The sequence below is a fragment of the Trachypithecus francoisi genome, unplaced genomic scaffold (genome assembly GCF_009764315.1).
Source record: "Trachypithecus francoisi isolate TF-2019V2 unplaced genomic scaffold, Tfra_2.0 Lachesis_group1, whole genome shotgun sequence".
In the NCBI taxonomy this organism is placed as follows: domain Eukaryota; kingdom Metazoa; phylum Chordata; class Mammalia; order Primates; family Cercopithecidae; genus Trachypithecus; species Trachypithecus francoisi.
In genome coordinates this window covers 119,621,576-119,641,152 of record NW_022681454.1, presented here as the reverse complement: position 1 = coordinate 119,641,152, position 19,577 = coordinate 119,621,576, and the positions used below count along the sequence as shown (strand labels likewise).

Below are 19,577 nucleotides of genomic sequence, written 5' to 3'. Positions count from 1 at the left end.
TAGCAAATGGCAGAACTGGGATACAAGTCTTTCAACTGTTACACTTGACAGAGAAACTGCCCCAAATATTTGGCCACCATCTGCACAAAAGATAATGCAACAGATTGAAGTACAAGTACTATGACTACTCATAGAATATTATTAGCAGAAGGGCTTTAGGAGTCACTTAGTCTAACCTACTCACCTAAAACTGAGGCAAAGTACAAAGAAGGTGAGTAATATGTCAAAAGTCCTAGAGCAAGTTAAATAGCAGAAATAGTAAGAATGTAGAATTGTGGTTTCCAAACCAGTAGTACTCTTTCTAAAAATTATGATGTCCTGTTCTCTCTAAGTCCTTAAAAGAGACATGAAATGTCTCAAGATTTTAGATGAAAGTTAATTTGGGGCTAGACAAAGCTGGCTGCTAAAAATAATTTTTAAAATTTAAAACACAAGATTTTATACATTATTAGCAATTCAAATTCAAATGTATTTCTGGTGAGCAGATCACGTGGCAATGGTGAAGGCTAATTCTTTCTTAATAGATGGTAGCATAGGCTAATTGGAAAATAAGAATTTTATTAGTACCCATTATAAACAAGAGACCATTTATATCTAACTACAAAGTTCAGGTATATATAGTATAGTCTGAGTCCCATATTTGCTCGCAAGTTATGTTACTTTTAAAAAATGTATGTTAGTCTTGCCACATATTTTACCTCCTAGATAGCATGTGCTTTACTGATAAGAATGATCAAGAAAAACTGCCATTAATAAGTACAATTAATTGAGTTATTTTTAATAGCATTATTTTTAACATTCCATGGCCAATATTTCAAGTATCCAAGTTTACAAAATAACAAAAATATCATAAACACGTGTGAAAATATTTGTCCAGCTGTTCTATTAATCTAGTGAGAAGTAAACCTGACTTATCTTTTACTGTGCTTCATTATTTTACACCATATCAGTCACAAACTCAAGTATAATATTTACACCTTATGTTCTTACAATTTTGCCCCTTTAATCACTACTGAGTTTTTTTCAGTCCTCCCAAGGGCTTTTTAAATGTGTCTGACACCTGCCTGGTGCTTTTAGCTATTACAATTCAAATGAAGTTTTTATAAGTTCTAAAATGTCTGGGGAAGGCAAGTTAACCTAAGTGTTAACTATGGTTAAACGTTATGGAATATGCTCATAAAAACCCAAACTCACATGAGATAGAATTACATATATGTAATGTGAGTAAAAGAACTTGAAAATTAATAAAAAGTACAGTATCAGCACATACAGAAGGCCATTCTGGGAAAGCACTTCAAAAAGTTTGAAAATAGGTTTTAATTACTAGGCAAGAATGCTGTGGGCAAGTAAAAACCCTAAAATGCAAGAGGGGCTGGCAGGAAAGAGAACAGAATTCGAGCTGTTCCTCTCAAAAAGTATAATACAATCCTTCCCCAAACTCATTCACTCTATTCAGGAAAAAGAAAAATGACACATTTCTTCAGAACTTACATTGCAGGGACCATGCTGGCTACAATTAAGCAAGTTGTAAAATGTGCATTTACACATATATACATGCCCATGAAATCCCCTTCTGTTATTAATGACTAATTTTGTCACTCAGTCTCCTTTACTGACTTCCTTGCAGAATCTCAAACACTGGTTTCCAATTTCCATATTTTCATCTCCATTTCCATATTTTCATCTCTCTAAATGATCATCCTCTTGAGCTACAAATCCATACCAACAACTGCCTTTAAGCCATATTCAACATTTTGTCCCAAAGGCATTTCAAATTCAACAGGTATTTTCTCTCTCACCTCCAACCTGTTTGTCCTCTTCTCCCTGGAGTTAGGATATTTCCATCTGCCAGTCATTGACAGTAAAAATTTTTATCACCTTTGACTTATTTTCTTTCTCATTTCTCACATACAATCAACAACCAAGAGCTGTAGATTCTACATGTTACCCGTTTCTTCATATTAGTTGTTGAGTCAAATATCTCCCCCACTAAATTATGAGTTGATACATAACGAGGAGCCCATCTAATATATCTTTGTTTACTATGTACAGTGCCTGACACACAGAGAAGGTGCTTAACACATTTTTGTTATTCCAGTTGTAAAACTTGTATAAATATTTTTTAAAGTGTTACAGACATGACATTGTAATATTTATTTCATCTCTAAATTTCATTCAAAAAGGAATTAAGATGAAAAAAAAACTAGTCTCTCTCCATTAGCTAATTTATCCATGAATTTAAAAAAAAAACAATAAAATTTGCTTATTTTCAAACTTCTTGTAAGTCTAAAATTATTCTTCTCTTTCCAAATCTCTCTAGGTCTTCTTAGATTCCAAACGCTAAAGGTTTTGTTATAGTTCTTATTGTCATTTTCTGCTTTTAGATAAATGTTATTTATGGGATATTTTCACATCAAAACATCTTTTTTTATATATCAGCTTTATCAACTGATAAGAGCCCAACTCACATAATTAACATATATATAGTCTTAACATATGATGCCACAACTTTAACATAGTATACTGTACAAATAATGACAAATTTCAGTAAATCTGATCTAACGTCTTCACAACCTTGTAAAACTGACAATGGCACAATAACTATTCCACTTGTCCCAATAATTACAGGTTACTATTAGTTATTCTCCAATAGTCATTCAAACAGGGATAAAACTAAGTATATGTCTTTGTTTAATACGGACATTAATCACTGCCAATTTAAGCAAATAAGGCAGATAATACAACACTATTTGGTGAAGGCAAGGGAATTTTTAAAGTTAAAACAAAACAAAACTCTAAAGGAAATTAAATGGAAATTCAAAAGGTTTCAGACTCTAGATAAGCCCGAATAATAATAAACCTATAGAAGGAGAATATAGAGTTAGGATCCACAAAAGGCATGAAATGACATAGTTCCTGGTGAGACTAAACTGGAAGCTGCACCCAAGGTGAAAGAAAAAATAACCAAAACACTAAGAGAAAGAGTTCTTTATAATGTTGGGGTCTGGGTTTGGGGCCAGAACTAACACACACCTTTATAGGCTTCAACTGAGAAGTGCAGTGAAACAGGCAAGTTCAGGGTAGCCCCAAACCCAGGTTCCCCAGCCAAGTTCCTCTCAGGGCTTTTCCCAGTAACTTTCCACTATCATCATGGGCAGGGGGACTATGAATAGGAGAGGTCATCAAAGCCCTCATCCACGAAATCCACAATCTTCTTCATGATTCTTCTTTGCCTTACTCCATACATCCGTTCACTGCAGTACAGAACTCAGAGTTAGCCTTTTAAACTTTAATTACTTCATCTACAATATGCCCAGATCTATGATACTGACCTCAAAATTTATTTAAATATATATATATTTTTTAGCAAAGTTTAAGATTTACAGAAGAATTGAGCATATAGTACAAACAGTTCCCATATGCCCACCCACCCCAGTACATTGTTTCCCTTATTAGTACTATCTCCTATTTGCATGGTATATTTGTTACAATCAATGAACCCAGACTGATATATTATTATTAAACTAAAGACCACAGTTATTCAGATTTCCTTAGTTTTTCCCTAATGTCCTTTTTTTTTTTTCATTCCAGCATCCTACCCAGAATATTGTAAAATCACATTTAGCTATCATGTTTCCTTGGTGGTGACAGTTTCTCAAACTTCCCTGGTTTTTGATAACCTTCAGTTTTGAGGGTACTAGTTAGTGATTTTACAGAATGTCTTTTAACTTGGGTTTTCCTAAAGTTTTTCTCATGGTTGGACAAGGGTTACGAACACTCAGGAGGAAGACAACAGAAGTAAAGTGCTATTCTCACCACATCATCTAAGGGTATATATAGTCATTCCTCAATATCCACGGGAACTGGTTCCAGGACCACTGCGGATACCAAAATGTACACATACTCAAGCCCCGTAGTTAGCCTGCGGAACCTGAGGATACATAGTTAGCCCTCCTTATTTGGGAGCTTCCATATACCACAAGTATTGTATTTTCAATCTGTGTTTGGTTGTGGAACCTACCAAAAAGGAAGGCCAACTGTATTGAAAAAAAAAAAATAGTGCATATAAGTGGACCCACTGAGTTCAAGCCCGTGTTGTTCAAAGCGTCAACTGTACTGTCAACATGACTTATCACTGAAGATGTTAACCTTGATCATCTGGCTGTGGTATGGTTTGTCAGGTTTCACCACTGTACAGTAGCTCTTCGCCTCTCCTCTTTCCATATGAAATTCTTTGGAAAGAAGTCCACACCCAAGGAGTGGGGTGTTACACCCCCCCCCAAAACTTTTTCATTTGCCTTTTTAAATATAATGCTCTCCAAAGTTTATAATGTACAAATGTTATACTTTTCTGGATGAAAAAAATGAGACTTACAGAACTTGTTTAAGGTTGCAAAACTAAAAAGTGCTAAGGTTAGGAAGTAAATCCAAGCTATGTGAATTCCAGCTTAGTGTTCTTTTCATCAGGACTTACTCGATATCAAGTGCACAAATTATATACTAACAGGTAAATTTTAAGCTCTACATTATCCCACTATCAGTCTTTTTCTAGGCACTTCTATTTCATTCAGCAGTTTCCTGTATCTTTGGCCGTGATAACCCTTTCCTATTAACTTCTACTCCTAGACCAAAGCCATGTTTTTTTTCTGTTTTCTTTGTCCTAGAGAAACAAAATTATTTTTCAAACCAGTTCCCAGAAACATATTAACATCTTTCCATTTCTCTGAGCCTACCCTACAGAAACTACTTAAACTACCTTCCCTAGTGACTTTGTGTAATTAATGAAAAAAGCCATCGGACACCAGTTTTATTTTTTAAAAAAACAAAAAGAAAAATGGAAGAGCATATAATACAGTGGTTAAGAGCTCAGACTCGATTCACAAAGTTCTGAGACTAAATTTCAGTGCCATCACCACCACTTAGACCTTGGAAAAGTCACTTAACCTTCTTAAAATCATTATCCTTATTTGTAATCTTAAAGCATTCTATAATTAAAAGAGGTAGCTATGCAGTTTTCCATGCAAAAATTTAAAAACAGAAGTCTAAAGATGAATTTGGAATTTTAAAATTTCAGATTATCTTGTACCTTTGATAAGAGAATATTAATATATCTAGTTAAATGACAAATAGTAATTACAGATGCTCCTTGATTTACAATGGGGTTATGTCCTGATAAACTCAGCAAAAATTGAAAATATCCTAAGTCATAAAGCATTTAATACACCTAACCTACTGAACATCCATTTTAGCTTAGCCCACCTTAAACATGCTCAGAATGCTTACACTGGCCTACAGCTGGACAAAATCATGTGGCAACACAGTGCATTGTAAAATGTTGGCCATGTACACTCATGATCACATGGCTGACTGGGAGCTGTGGCTCACTGTTACTGCCCAGCATCATGAGGGAGTACTGTACTGCATATCACTAGCTCAGTAAAAGATTAAAATTTGGCCGGGCACGGTGGCTCATACCTGTAATCCCAGCACTTTGGGAGGCCGAGGTGGGTGGATCACAAGGTCAGGAGTTCAAGACCAGTCTGGCCTACATGGTGAAACCCCGTCTCTACTAAAAATACAGAAATTAGCCAGGTGTGGTGGCAGATGCCTGTAATCCCAGCTACTTGGGAGGCTGAGGCAGAGAATTGCTTGAACTCAGGAAGCAGAGGCTGCAGTCAGCCGAGATAATGCCAATGCACTCCAGCCTGGGCGACAGAGTGAGACTTTGTCTCAAAAAAAAAAAAGATTAAAATTCGAAGTATGATTTCCACAGAGTGCATATCACTTTCACACCGTTGTAAAGTCAAAAACTTAAGTAAATTCATCTTAAATTGGGGAGCACCTGTACTTTGAATTGTGCACTACTTTGAACAAACCACAGGTTTTTCCAGAAATGAAATCTATTTTATACAATTCCTCTCTGAGACAAGTATAAAGAAGAAAATTTCCCAAAAAGTCAAGGATATACTAAGCTCATTACATTCCTGTATTCATCAGAATAATTTTTTGCTGAAAATCCCTGTCATGAAGCCTAACCACACTTCTTGTAGAATTAGTGACAGTTCTTCATATAGTAAAGAAATGCAGCTATCCCAGAGCAATTAATCTACTGTAGCACTTCAGACAAAAGCAAGAGAGAAGCAGCAGAGAGGAAATTTCAACTGAAAAGTATTTGACGTAATCAGCCCAGATAACAAACTAAACTTACACAACATGTTAAAAGTCGCAATCTACACAAAAATACATATATATGCCAGAGGGCATTAAGAGCCCACACAAGCCAAGGTGAAGTCTCCACCCTGAATACAGTACATATCTTTTAATCCCTGTTCAGAAAAGATGCATAGAGGAAGCTAAAATGTTCTTTCATAAACTTAGAGGAATAAGTGTAAATCTATCAAAATATCTTGAAGATTAAAAGTAACTACCATTGTGAAAAGCAATAGGGAGTTTTTCCTTTCAGTCTGTTTAAATACTTGTGTTTCCTAACTGGCTAGAGAATTCTAGTGTATGTCTACTTTTCATTTCAAAATTTCAAACTAACTTGTAACACTTAAATCCTGTAGAAAACAAATACATAGGTTGAAACCAAACATGTAGGTTGAACAAAAGTTGCCAAGTTTTTTAAACAGGAAATTAAAATAAAAGAACAGGGCCAGGTGCAATGACTCACGCCTGTAATCCTAGAACTTTGGGAGAGTGAGGCAGGCAAATTGCCTGAGCTCAGGAGTTCGAGACCAGCCTGGGCAACATGGTGAAACCCTGTCTCCACTAAAAATACAAAAAATTAGCCGGGCGTGGTGGTGCATGCCTGTAATCCCAGCTACTCAGGAGGTTGAGGCACAAGAATCTCTTGAACCCAGGAGGTGGGGGTTGTGGTGAGCCGAGATAGTGCTACTGCACTCCAGCCTGGGCTACAGAACAAGACTCTATCTCAAAAAAAAGAGAACAGAATATGAATTCCCAACTTCTTTGGCTCCATTTTCTCATACATAAGCTGTATGGTATTGCTACTTTAAAACTTTCCTCACAAACATTGAATAGATGAAAATAACAGGACCAATGAAAATGCTAGTAGAAGGCAAATTATTTTCATATTCCCAACTTTGTATTTAAAAAAATTTTAAACATATAGGAGAGTTGAATGAATAGTACATGTTGAGTATCCCTAAATCTAAAAATCCAAAATGCTCCAAAATTCAAAACGTTTTGAGCTCCAACATGACAATCAAAGAAAATGCCCACTTTAGCATTTTAGATTTCAAATTTTCAGATTAGGGATGCTCAACTGGGAAGTATAATGCAAATATTTCAAAATGTAAAAAAATTCAAAATCTAAACACTTCAGGTCTGAAGCATTTTGATAAGGGATATTCAATTTGAAAAATAAAAACCCATCATTCATTAAGTATATCCTCCACACAGATTCAAAACTTGAATAATATTGTCAAACTACACTAAATTCTAAACTGAATAAAAAACCACACTAAATAAAAATTAGTAACTAGGACATGTAATAGTCTCTGAGTTATGAACTCAATTAAGACAATTTGTTAACATCACATGGCTTTTCTGTCTGTGACCTAAAAATCTAACGAAAAAGCTCAAATAAGTGAACATGTGCCTGGTTATTTTATATAACAGTGTACAAAGTTAAACCTTTTAAAGAATCATTTACGATTTCCTCATAGTGAAAAATAGACTAAAAGTGAAAATGTCTAAGGTTATGAAATGTTTATGTTCAAAAAAGATAATAAATATATTTCTAAGTAATTCTAGAATAGTCCAGAAAGCAGTCTTGGTAGTACCTAAAATTATTACCTTGGATCACAAAAAAAGTAAGACACTGGTTTGTAAGAAAATAAGTGTGCTCTTAAGAGTCAAGTCTAAAACTTATTTGATGAGGACTTGGCTCACAGGTTCTCAAATAAGTTTTAGATTTCCAGTAGACAAGAAACATTCTAAGACTATGAATATACAATTGTAAAATATACAAGGTAAGAACAGAAAAATGGAGATGACAGTAAAAAGATTAGAAAATGCCAATAAACAGCCATCCCCACTACCACTTGATAAAAGGACAAGGACCAAGGAGAAATCAAGATGTCCCGGGAAATTTCAAAATCACTCGTTACTTCAGCCCTTAAAACTGCAACCTTTGCTGTGTGCAGCAGCTCACTCCTATAATCCCAGAGCTTTGGGAGGCTAAGGTGGGAGGGCTGCTTGAGGCCAGGTGTTTGAGACCAGCCTGGGCAACACAGTGAGACCCTGTCTCTACAAAAATGTTAAAAAGTTAGCTGGTGTGATGGCTCACACCTGTAGTACTAGCTACTCAGGAGGCTGAGGCAGAAGGATAGCTTGAGCCCAGGAATTTGAGGTTACAGTGAGCTATGATCACACCACTATACTTCAGCCTGGGCCACAGAGTGAGACCATGTCTCAAAAAAATAACAACTAAACCTGCAACCTTTAAAACTGTAGTTGTGCCGGGCGCGGTGGCTCAAGCCTGTAATCCCAGCACTTTGGGAGGCCGAGACGGGCGGATCACGAGGTCAGGAGATCGAGACCATCCTGGCTAATATGGTGAAACCCCGTCTCTACTAAAAAATACAAAAAACTAGCCGGGCGACGAGGCGGGCGCCTGTAGTCCCAGCTACTCGGGAGGCTGAGACAGGAGAATGGCGTGAACCCGGGAGGCGGAGCTTGCAGTGAGCTGAGATCCAGCCACTGCACTCCAGCCTGGGCGGCAGAGCCAGACTCCGTCTCAAAAAAAAAAAAAAAAAAAAAACTGTAGTTGTGATTCCCCATAAGTGATCATGCTATAAATGGTCTCTTCCCCCTATATTTACTCTCCAATATCTTCCAGAAAATAAAAAGTATGTTGAAGATACTCTTAAAGAACAAACAGCTTAATCACACCTAAGTATCATTCTATATAAATCTTAAGTAAAGCCAAAAGTTGACAAACTACTCTGAAGTTTTATGCTTTCAAACTGCCCATGATTTCCATGTTGTAAGATAGAAAATGCATTCTGTTATGCAAAAAATTCCCTGGTAATATCAAAACAGATGATTGTGTGCCTTTTCTGAAATGAATTGATAGTAAATCTATTTAGGTACATATTTTTGTGATACAGTCCACAGAAATGGATTTACAGTTTTATATGTGTGGATTAAGTACCTGGATACATCATAATGCTACATAAAATTAATATCTAGTCCTAAAGTAAGTGTACAACTACATATTATGAAAGATTATCTATCCCAGTTAATGGGAGCAGAGCAATGAACGAATAAAATGTGTGTGTGTGGTTCAGAATAAAAACAATGAACATATACTTTCTGACTGGAAAAGTATTTTTAAAGAATTTAGCATACCATAACAAGTGCCTTGTTCATTTGAAAATTGTAGGTATATAAATATTGAATTTGTTATCACGTTTATCTTTAAGTCCTGGTTAAGCAAAAGTCTATAATTAAAAATGTAGAAACAAAAAAAAAGATTAGTTTCTGTTACACATGGATATAAGAAATATCAGAATCAAGAAACTAAATAAAGTAGTCTTCTCGATGTCTACCATGATTTGCTGATTACACGCACAAATTTATTTCTTATCACTCATCTCCCTATATTATATCGCCATCAATATCAAAAAAAAAAAAAAAAAAGAATCACTGCTCGTTAAGATGCCTTTATTCGTTCTCCTAAAGGTAGGAGTCAGAGGATGGACATCGGCAGAGGCCAAGAGAGAGTAGCCACTAAAAAATTTAACATCCTACCTTTATAGCTAGAAAATTCAGTCCACTCTCATTGGCCAAAGCCTTTGCTATCATTGTTTTAGAGCACCCAGGTGGCCCATACAGAAGAACTCCTTTAGGTGGCTGAATACCCATTCGAATGAAAGACTCTGGATGTTTTAAGGGCCATTCCACAGCCTGTTTCAACTTCAGTTTGATGCTTTCCAGTCCTCCTATATCTGACCAGGATACCTGAAAAATAGAACATTTTCCAAATGTAAGTTTTGCCAGGACAAACAGAGACCTAAAAAAATAAAACACATCATTAACAGAAGAAATGCAAAAAAGAACAGAACCATTTAAGAATCAGGAAAATCCTTTAAAAAATTCTAAGGAGTATCAAGAAGTAAATTAGGAGTACATAAAAAGTGAACTGCATATTGTAAAAACACTAAAAAAAAAAAAAAAAATTCTGCTTGTAAATCTCATATAAATAACTGTTTAAATGATTGAACATATCATTAAATCTAACCTTCTAGAAAGATTTAGAAGTTAGTTTTCATCTGTCTGAAAGTGGTTTGAGTCAGTCATCCAAGGTCTCATCTATGTATCTAATTTCTTATACCTCTTTTTTTAGCAAAACTACTTCCAAGCATATTTTTGTAGATCTTTATAGGACACACAATCATTTTTATCTTTGGCATATAAAGTATCTCCAAGGTTTTATTTTTCTCCACTAAGAAATACCCCCAGAACTGCATATGTCTTAAGAATATACGTGTACCCGTATGTTTATTGCGGCACTATTCACAATAGCAAAGACTTGGAATCAACCCAAATGTCCATCTGTGACAGACTGGATTAAGAAAATGTGGCACATATACACCATGGAATATTATGCAGCCATAAAAAAGGATGAGTTTGCGTCCTTTGGAGGGACATGGATGCAGCTGGAAACCATCATTCTTAGCAAACTATCACAAGAACAGAAAATCAAACACCGCATGTTCTCACTCATAGGTGGGAACTGACCAATGACATCACTTGGACTCGGGAAGGGGAGCATCACACATCGGGGCCTATCATGGGGAGTGGGGAGGGGGGAGGGATTGCATTGGGAGTTATACCTGGTGTAAATGACGAATTGATGGGTGCTGACGAGTTGATGGGTGCAGCACACCAACATGGCACAAGTATACATATGTAACAAACCTGCACGTTATGCACATGTACCCTAGAACTTAAAGTATAATTAAAAAAAAAAAAAAAGAATATACATGTACCAGAAAACGTACACAAGAAATAGAATAAGGAGACAGGAATCCACACGTTAAAGAACCAACTATAACAACCAGTAACCATGAACAACCACAGTTCAACAGAAAGGATACTAAGTACAATAACAAACAGAAAAGGCCTTTGGGAGTTCCCAGGAAGAAAAGATTACTTCTAGCTGGAAGACAAACCTAAAAGCCAACTCTTGAAGGATAGATGATATTTGGAAATGCGAGAACAGGGAAATGGATAGGTACAGGCCAAAAAATGACAGAAGGCTCACAAGGAAAGAAGCATAAAAAGGATAAGAGAAAAAATATTTGAGGGAGGGTAACAAAGAAAAGTTGAAGTCACAGCATAGGACCCTGAAGACCAGATGAAGGAATTCAAGAGAACTCTTCGTACATACTTGGAAGTCTTCGAAGGTTTTTTTAATCTAGAGAGAAATACGTTCTGAAAGGTCCTTCTGTAAGACTTCTCTGACAAGATTCATTAGAGAGATCAAGTAATGACATAAATATCAGAAAAAAAAAAACCACACCTTGAGCTAGAGTAAACACATGCACATACTGAAAACTCACTGGAAACATACTTCAGAGCTATAGTTGTGGGTGCTGGGAGTAGAAAAAGAAACAGGAAAAACTTAAAGCTACATTTGGAAAGGGGTGGTGAAACAAAATGGAATCAAGGGTAATATTCAGGATTCAGACTCGGACAAACGAGTAATTAAAAGTTACATGAAAAGAAAGAAGGGAACAAGTTTGGGAACTAAGCAATATGATACATAAAGTATCAACTGGGACTTGAATACAGTAGAAAAATATGGACTATGTGATGACTAATCAATCCATATGAATGGAAAGATTGTCTGGGGCCTGAGTGATGCATTCTCTATCCCTAATTTCTTTACAAGTATGTATAGATCCCATGTTGTAACAATACTCCACCATAAATATAAACCCTTCTTAACAAAAGTATTTCTCAGGCATGTAAAACCTCACACATAAAGTATGTTACTCATACTGCTTTATAACATACAGTACAAATTTAAAAAACCACTTTCACACTCTTCAAAATACTGTAGACATCAATTCAATTCTATTGTACAAGTAATCCATAAAACTTAAGCTAGACCAAGCTTGTCCAACCTGCAGCCCAACACAAATTGGTAAAGTTTGTTAAAATATTATGAGTTTTTTTGCAATTTTTTTAGCTCATCACCTATTGTTCATGCTAGTATATATATATTTTTTTAGTTTAATATGATTTTATTTAAAAATATGTACAACTGAAGGAGGGATCTGATCCTTTGTTAAAAGAAACCAATTTTCACAGTATATATTTGGCCATTTTAGCTTAGTGGCGAATAATAACAGAAAAGGAAGTTTCTGTTCAAATCCTCACTCCAGCACACTCAGCCAGGTGCTTGGCAAGATGACACATTTCCTGGCCTGAAGCTCAGTTGGGAAAAACGTGAAGGATTCCTTAACTCATTGTCTGTGACAAATCCAACTACCTTTTAACTCTTAACAATTGCAAGTATAAAATACTTGAAATTTACGAGATGTTCCATTTAATGGAACAACTCAAATGCTAAAAAATTAGGTCAAGTACTGTGCTTTAATACTTTTAAATGTTACTTAAAACTTATTGAGACAAGATATGCAGCACATTCTTGGTATTATAAACTCCTACTGACAACTGCTGCTTCACGGTCAAAAACTTTAAAAAAAAAGAAACCATAAGCATTGGTATACAACAATGTCTGCAGGGAATGTCATGTTTTACGTTTTGTTAACTGAAATTAAACCTGACCAAATAAAAAAAACAAAAAAACAAAAAAACAAAGGCCTAGAAAACCGACACCCATGCCATTTTAAATGATAAGGTAGATTGTTTCCTATGCAGTAAAATGAAGACAACAAAAAAATCCATATAACTTTCAAATCCTCTTAAAAAAAAAAAGTCCAAGTTATAGTCACTTTGACAAACAAGACATTAATAAACTGTGTGGTGGAGAGGTCATATTCAGACAGGTTCTGTACTTGATGTATTACTCAGAGATTCAATAATCAGTCTTGGATCAATCAGCTCTCCCCAAAATACAGTGATCTTGCTCTCCTGCATCACAGCGTACTCCACTACCACGGTTCCATTTTCATTGTGATAAACCAAATCAAATTTCCCAGGTTCTCTCAAGGAAGGTAAGGATGAAAGAATGTCTCTATCTACTTGCTGTATCTCTGGATTGCGGCTTAATATTTTTCCTTGTAATCAGAGACATCAGGAGAGTGTAACTGGACGTTAGTTCCAAAGATTAAATGCAATCTTTTCTCCAATTTGAGGGGCAGCTGCTAACAGCAGTAACAGATTACAGTCCTTCAGGTGTGTCTCTACCAGATTCTGGAAAACAGTAGATGAATTTGTTACCACTTCATTTAATTGCTGTTGTCTCTGGTTGTCAGTGCTTCTATTTACAACACAGGAAACAGGATGCCCTCATCCTCGACCTCTCCCCCACATGCCCCGTCCCCTAGCTGCCTTCCAAGAAAAAAGGTTCTCTCCTCTACCCCATCCTCTTCCTAAACTGGGGAGAGACACATTGGGAGAAGGATCAAGAGCCTGTCTGCCACCATTTAAACCAGAACGCTTCCATCCAGCAGCACCTGCAGTCTGTGATGACAGCCCAGGGCCTGGACAACCTCTTCCCGCGCTGTCTTTTAGAAACCCACAGCACACTCCGGGGTGCTCGATGACATCAAGCATTGGTCATCTGACTCTGAACCAGAATCTGAACTAGAAGACGATGTTCCAGAGGTCCTGCCCTTGCTGGGCGTTAAGGCTAAAGGCAGGTTTTGTAGCCAGTTTCTCTGCAGTTGTACTTTTGGTAGAGGGTCTTTCCTTTGATAACTCAGTTGGTAATTTCTCTGAGGAATTTCTGGCCTCCAAACTGACTTTGCTGGGACCATCACTGATTGATTCATGACAAGACTCAGACTCCGAGGAGGAACTGGGACTCCCATTTGAGCAAACGCTTATACCACCTTTCCTTTTGGTTTTAACAAGGCTGTTTCTAGCAGAACCTTTTGGAGAACGACATCTCTAATTGGCCCAGTCTTTTACTGCCTGTACTTTAGGAGAGTTGGGATTCCTGGCCTTTTCTCCATATTCACATTTCTCCTTTTTTTTGGTGATTTTCTTTTGGTCTCTTTGTTATCATCACCCGCTGTGCCACAGGTTGCTTTATTTTTTCTCTGTTTTCTTTTTGGCTTACAGTCTGATCTGTGACAGCTTTTCATTCTAGATCCAAGACCTTCTCATTATTGTTATTGTTCTCTTGGCTCTTCCAATGCTTCTTTGAATATTTGTAATCCGGTTCAGTTTCTTCATCCTCCTCTAACTTAAATGTCCACTTTTTCGCTTTTGTAAGTGATAAATGAATACTGTCACCGTTACTGATGACTACAGAATTCTCAGCAACTCCTCTCTCTTCTAATTTAACTCTAAGGCAGTCATTGTCTCTCACCAGGCGTGCGCTCTCAGTTGCGGGCACGAGCCCCCGCTCTAGTTAGAGGCCTCAGAGGGCCCCAGAACCGACGCCAAAGCACTGGCAGATGAGACTAATGAGATCTGTGATGACTCGGCATCTGTTCAAGTCAACCAAAAGCCAGGAAGGCCGTACAGTGCAGGGTAGCTGCTGGCGGGTATTGAAGCCCTAGCCTAACCGGCTCGGAGGCTGCCATCTTGCTCGGAGCCTGTGTTAGTATATTTTATGTGTGGCCCAAGACGATAATTCTTCCAGTGTAGACAAAAGAAGCCAAAAGATTGGACAACTCTGAGCAAGACTGAATTTATATGACTATCAAGGTCTGTGTGGAAAAGGTAAATAATGTATTAAAATATGCAACTCTCAAGATGTTTCTGCATGCCAACTCTCCTAATGACAATGGTGCAGAAAGAGTTAGAACTAAATATTATAGGTATACGATACTCAGTTTCACTTCTGCATTTCATTACTAACTGGTGGAGGAAGTTCCCTCTCTCAATTTAGGAATCTCCAACCATAATAAGTATATATTCTACAGGCATTTATTTAATTATTACAGAGGTTCCCTCTCCTGGGCTGTTTAGGACTGCTGACTATATTGAGACTTTGTGCTACTGGCACTTAATAGAAAAGATTAAAATAAATTAAATGATCTGACTTATTTTGAAGACAGGAAGAAATACAAGAAAATGCTCAAAGAGGAACATTTCTTTGTGAGATAATCTCTCTGAGACACACTCAAAGAGCTTTCACTTTTTATGGAAGTTCTCTAAAATGTAAATGAAACACATCAATCAAGTGATTCTTATAGTCTACGAAGATCCATGTGTTGGTAGAAGGGCTATCATTAAAGAAGGAGTAGTGGAGTTTAAGAAGAGCAAGGAAGTTGACTTAATGGAAAGTAAACCAGAGTAACTGTAGTTCTACTTATATCTCAGATGGCAACAGTGAGCTATAAATTTAAGATTCTGGCTTCTTGGTGAAGACTGCATGTCATGTAATTAGATATACCTTGTCATCTTCCTAATAGGTAAGAATAAAAACCTTAAAAAGGGAAAAGAAGGTAAAAAAATAAATAAATAAATAAACAGCTCAAAGAGAAAAGAGTCCATTTCAAAAATCATTAAAATTATTTTTTTAAAAAAAAAGCTTAAACAACTAGCTTAGGAAAGGTACTGTTACAAGTATGGAATATAAGAGGAAATGGATGATACAAAAAAGAAATGCAAAATCAAACTGTGGGGGTAAAAAGCTCAACTCTCTACTAATCAAAGCCAAAACATCCAAATTAAAATAGTGAAAAGCTGTTTTCAGCTTATAATATTAGCAAAGAGTAAAATATGGACTTCTCAAGGCCGGTAATATACAATGAAAGAACACTGTCACTCACTGGTAGAAGAAAACAAATCATAATGTTTATTAAATGTACTTGGCAACATATTTTAGAAGTTCATACACTTTTACCTAGTAATATTACTTCCTAGACATCCTCGCAAAACAGTTCAGGAAATACAAAAAGATTTCTTCTTCAAAGATTCATAGTACAACACTCTGTATGATAGAAAATAACCTAGAAACAACCTCAATGTCAAACATCAAACAACTATTAAATAAATTATAGAACACCTAAAGAATGGACAATCATATAGATGTTAAACAAATTTTAGAAGATTATTTTATATTTTCTGAAAATTTATGTAATAAAATAGCAGAATATAAAGATTTTAATACATTATAATCCCAATTAAAACACATACACACAGGTCAGGAGTTCAAGACCAGCCTGGCCAACGTGGTGAAAACCAGTCTCTACTAAAAATACAAAAATTAGCCAGGCATAGAGGCGGGCACCTGGAAACTCAGCTACTCAGGAGATTGAGGCAGGAGAATCACTTGAACCAGGAGGAGGTTGCAGTGAGCCGAGATCCCGCCACTGAACTTCAGCCTGAACGCCAAGAGTGAAAGTCTGTCTCAAAAAAAAAAAAAAAAACCACCACCACATACACACATATGCATTTTCAAAAATTGTTATTTTTAAAGTGGTAGGAATGCAAGCGATTTCTATATTATCCTTAATAATTTTTGGTATTATGAAAATTTTCTACAGTGAAACTGTATCATATCATTACTTTTATCATTTGACATACATACACGTGTGTGTCTGTGGGCGCGCGTGTGTGTATGTATATATAAAAGCATGAGGACAAGAAAGCAGACTAAGATCCTTGAAGCTGTGGTCAAGAAAAAAAGAAAAGTATGATGCAGATGGGAGTTAAGAGGTTCAGTCAAAAACAAAACAAAACAAAAAAAGCTTTGATGGGTCCCCAACGTTGTCAGGGAACCACCCATTCATCTAGTAGAACTAGGTGACAAAGTTAGAGAAATCACTGATTCACAAATCTAGGAAATTTTCTTAACCTAAGTTTCCTCCGCCTCCCTGGTTCAACGTAAGTTTCCTTTATTATTACAACTATAATTCATTTATTCTTTCCACCTATTATACTGTGGTTAAAATTTACAACTGAAATAAACTCAATCAATTTTAAGAAATGTCTTCTATGTGCAGGATTTGTCTAGAGACTGTAGGGGCACAAAGATGTTTGCGATAATGTCCAAAAAAATCTGTAATCTAGAAAGAGAAATAAGAAAAGTATCCTAAAAGAGATAGTCTCTGTCTAAATATATAAAATATCTGTCTTTACACAAATTAATACAAAAACTACTGAAAAACAGCTTTACAATTCTCAAATAAGATAGCGAAGATAGATTTGAAAATTGCATACATGTAAGATGTCAAGTTTTTAGAATATAAAAATAGCAGCAATTCCCACCTTGCTGATTATGAGAACAGCAGATATAAGAAGTATAGCCTATAAGAAATTATAAAGGAGGATGTAAGAATTATCTGTTACCTAAATTGTTAATTTTGGTGAAAATTAACAGGAGTTCAAGACCAGCCTGGCCAACGTGGTGAAAACCAGTCTCTACTAAAAATACAAAAATTAGCCAGGCATAGAGGAGGGCACCTGGAAACTCAGCTACTCAGGAGATTGAGGCAGGAGAATCACTTGAAACAGGAGAAGGTTGCAGTGAGCCGAGATCCCGCCATTGAACTCCAGCCTGACAAATATTAACATTGTAACAAATATTAACATTGTTAATATTTTGGTGTAGGACCTTCTAGCCTTTCCAAATGCAAACATTCGTGTGTGCATGTGTGTGTATGATTTAACTGAGATCCTAACATATTCACAAGTTTACATTCTGATTCCTTTTAACTTCATACTTTTTTGATATAATAAATATCTTCTAAAATTTAGAACTTGGTAAAAAAAAAAAAGGTCTTGGGTTCAAATCTCAGACCCACTACTTACTATGTGACTTTGGGTAATTTACTTCAACTCTCTAAACTTTTTCCTCTTCTATAATATGGGGATAATAAACCCTAATGTCTCAGGATCATTGTGAGAATTAAACAGGAGAGTATATGTTAAATTAATTGTACTTTACCTGGCATGTGGTAAATATTTAATGAATACTAGATACTTTATTTAAATGTCTGAGAGATGATTATAAATAGTTTATATTCTGGAGGACTACTGAAAAAGATAAGTCATTACATTTTTAATTTCATAAGCAACATTTAATTATCTTCACTTTATTTTTTTTTTGGTCTGATCACTTTAAACTAAAGGCAAACAATTTTGCATTTTGACTTTAGTACTTGAAAGCCAAATAAATGATTACTCTTTCTATGGCTATGATAATAATTCACAAATAAATATGAATCAGCTTAAACAGCCTGGCCAACATGGCAAAACCCTGTCTCTACTAAATATACAAAAAAAAAAAAAAAAAATTATCCGGGCATGGTGGTGCATGCCAGTAATCCCAGCTATTCAAGAGGCTGAGGCAGGAGAATCACTTGAACCTGGGAGGCAGAGGTTGCAGTGAGCCAAGAGCATGCCACTACACTCCAGTCTGGGTGACACAGCGAGACTCCGTCTCAAAAAAAAAATCTTATTATTACACAGAAGAGTTCTAAAGGACAGGAAGTCATGGGAAAAGTTAGTCTGTAGAGAAGGATAAACACCACTATGAAATCATAAAATCCTAGAACTAGAAGAGGAATTCTAAAGCTAGCTGCTTCACGATCCTACGTTCAGACAGTATATCATCTTTCAACACCTCTCATCTTACAACAAATACTACTTTACGCTTAAAATTGTTTTTTAATTCAAGATCCTTCTTTTTAAGAACTTACAATATATCATAACTACCGTAAAATTATTCCTACAATCTAGTCTAAATTATTTTTACAATCTAACCTAAATCATTCCTGATAATATTTGCATGCGATTTTATTTTGCCCTAATGAAAACAGTGAACAGCTGCTCACATATGGCTTTATAACTTTTTGAATTAAAGTTAGAAATACAAGAACAGCTGTCAAACAAGCACAGAGCAGTGAGATAAATTTCCCAATGAACATGTCCCTGACAAACATCCTATAGTTAGTTCTTCCTAGCCAAACACCCCAAAACAAAATAAAACAACAACTACAACAAAAATTCAGACTGTACACCCATATAAGCCAAGGAAGTTGATGATCAGGTTAAAAATAAATAGAAAAAGAATACTTTTATGGACAAATTCCAAGGGAGCAAAACAAAAAGTTAATGAACTGAGCTACAGACATCAGAAGAATTACTATGAGAGAGGAATTCCGTAGCTCCAGGGGGACTGACAATGTTTTTATACATCTATGAGTCAAGATCCTCTTGCTTGCTCGGTGCCCAGTTTTATATCACCAAGGACAAAAATTCTTTTCAAAGTATTATTTTAGAGAAAATGCCATGAAAAAGAGCACTTTACATTTTGTTTTTTCGTGCTAACAACTCCCAATGTAAGGACAAGAAGTCAGGCAGTGGCAATTGTGCTGGCACCTGTTCCAAATTCTCTGTGGGGTCATACACTGACTTTTCAACAATGTTCAAAAGACACATATTTTGTTTAG

General features: G+C 36.0%; 1 protein-coding gene and 1 pseudogene across 5 annotated transcripts in view; both read right to left on the bottom strand.

The window, feature by feature from the left end:
- The window catches only part of SPATA5 (spermatogenesis associated 5), a 374,551-nt gene that overhangs the window by 269,629 nt on the left and 85,345 nt on the right, over positions 1-19,577 (bottom strand). For all 5 annotated transcript variants that reach the window (XM_033215186.1, XM_033215185.1, XM_033215188.1 and 2 more), the window contains exon 11: positions 9,781-9,990. In XM_033215186.1, the coding sequence (XP_033071077.1) occupies positions 9,781-9,990 (210 nt within the window). The remainder of the gene's footprint in view (positions 1-9,780; positions 9,991-19,577) is intronic.
- Positions 12,977-14,849, bottom strand: LOC117085875 (annotated as a pseudogene).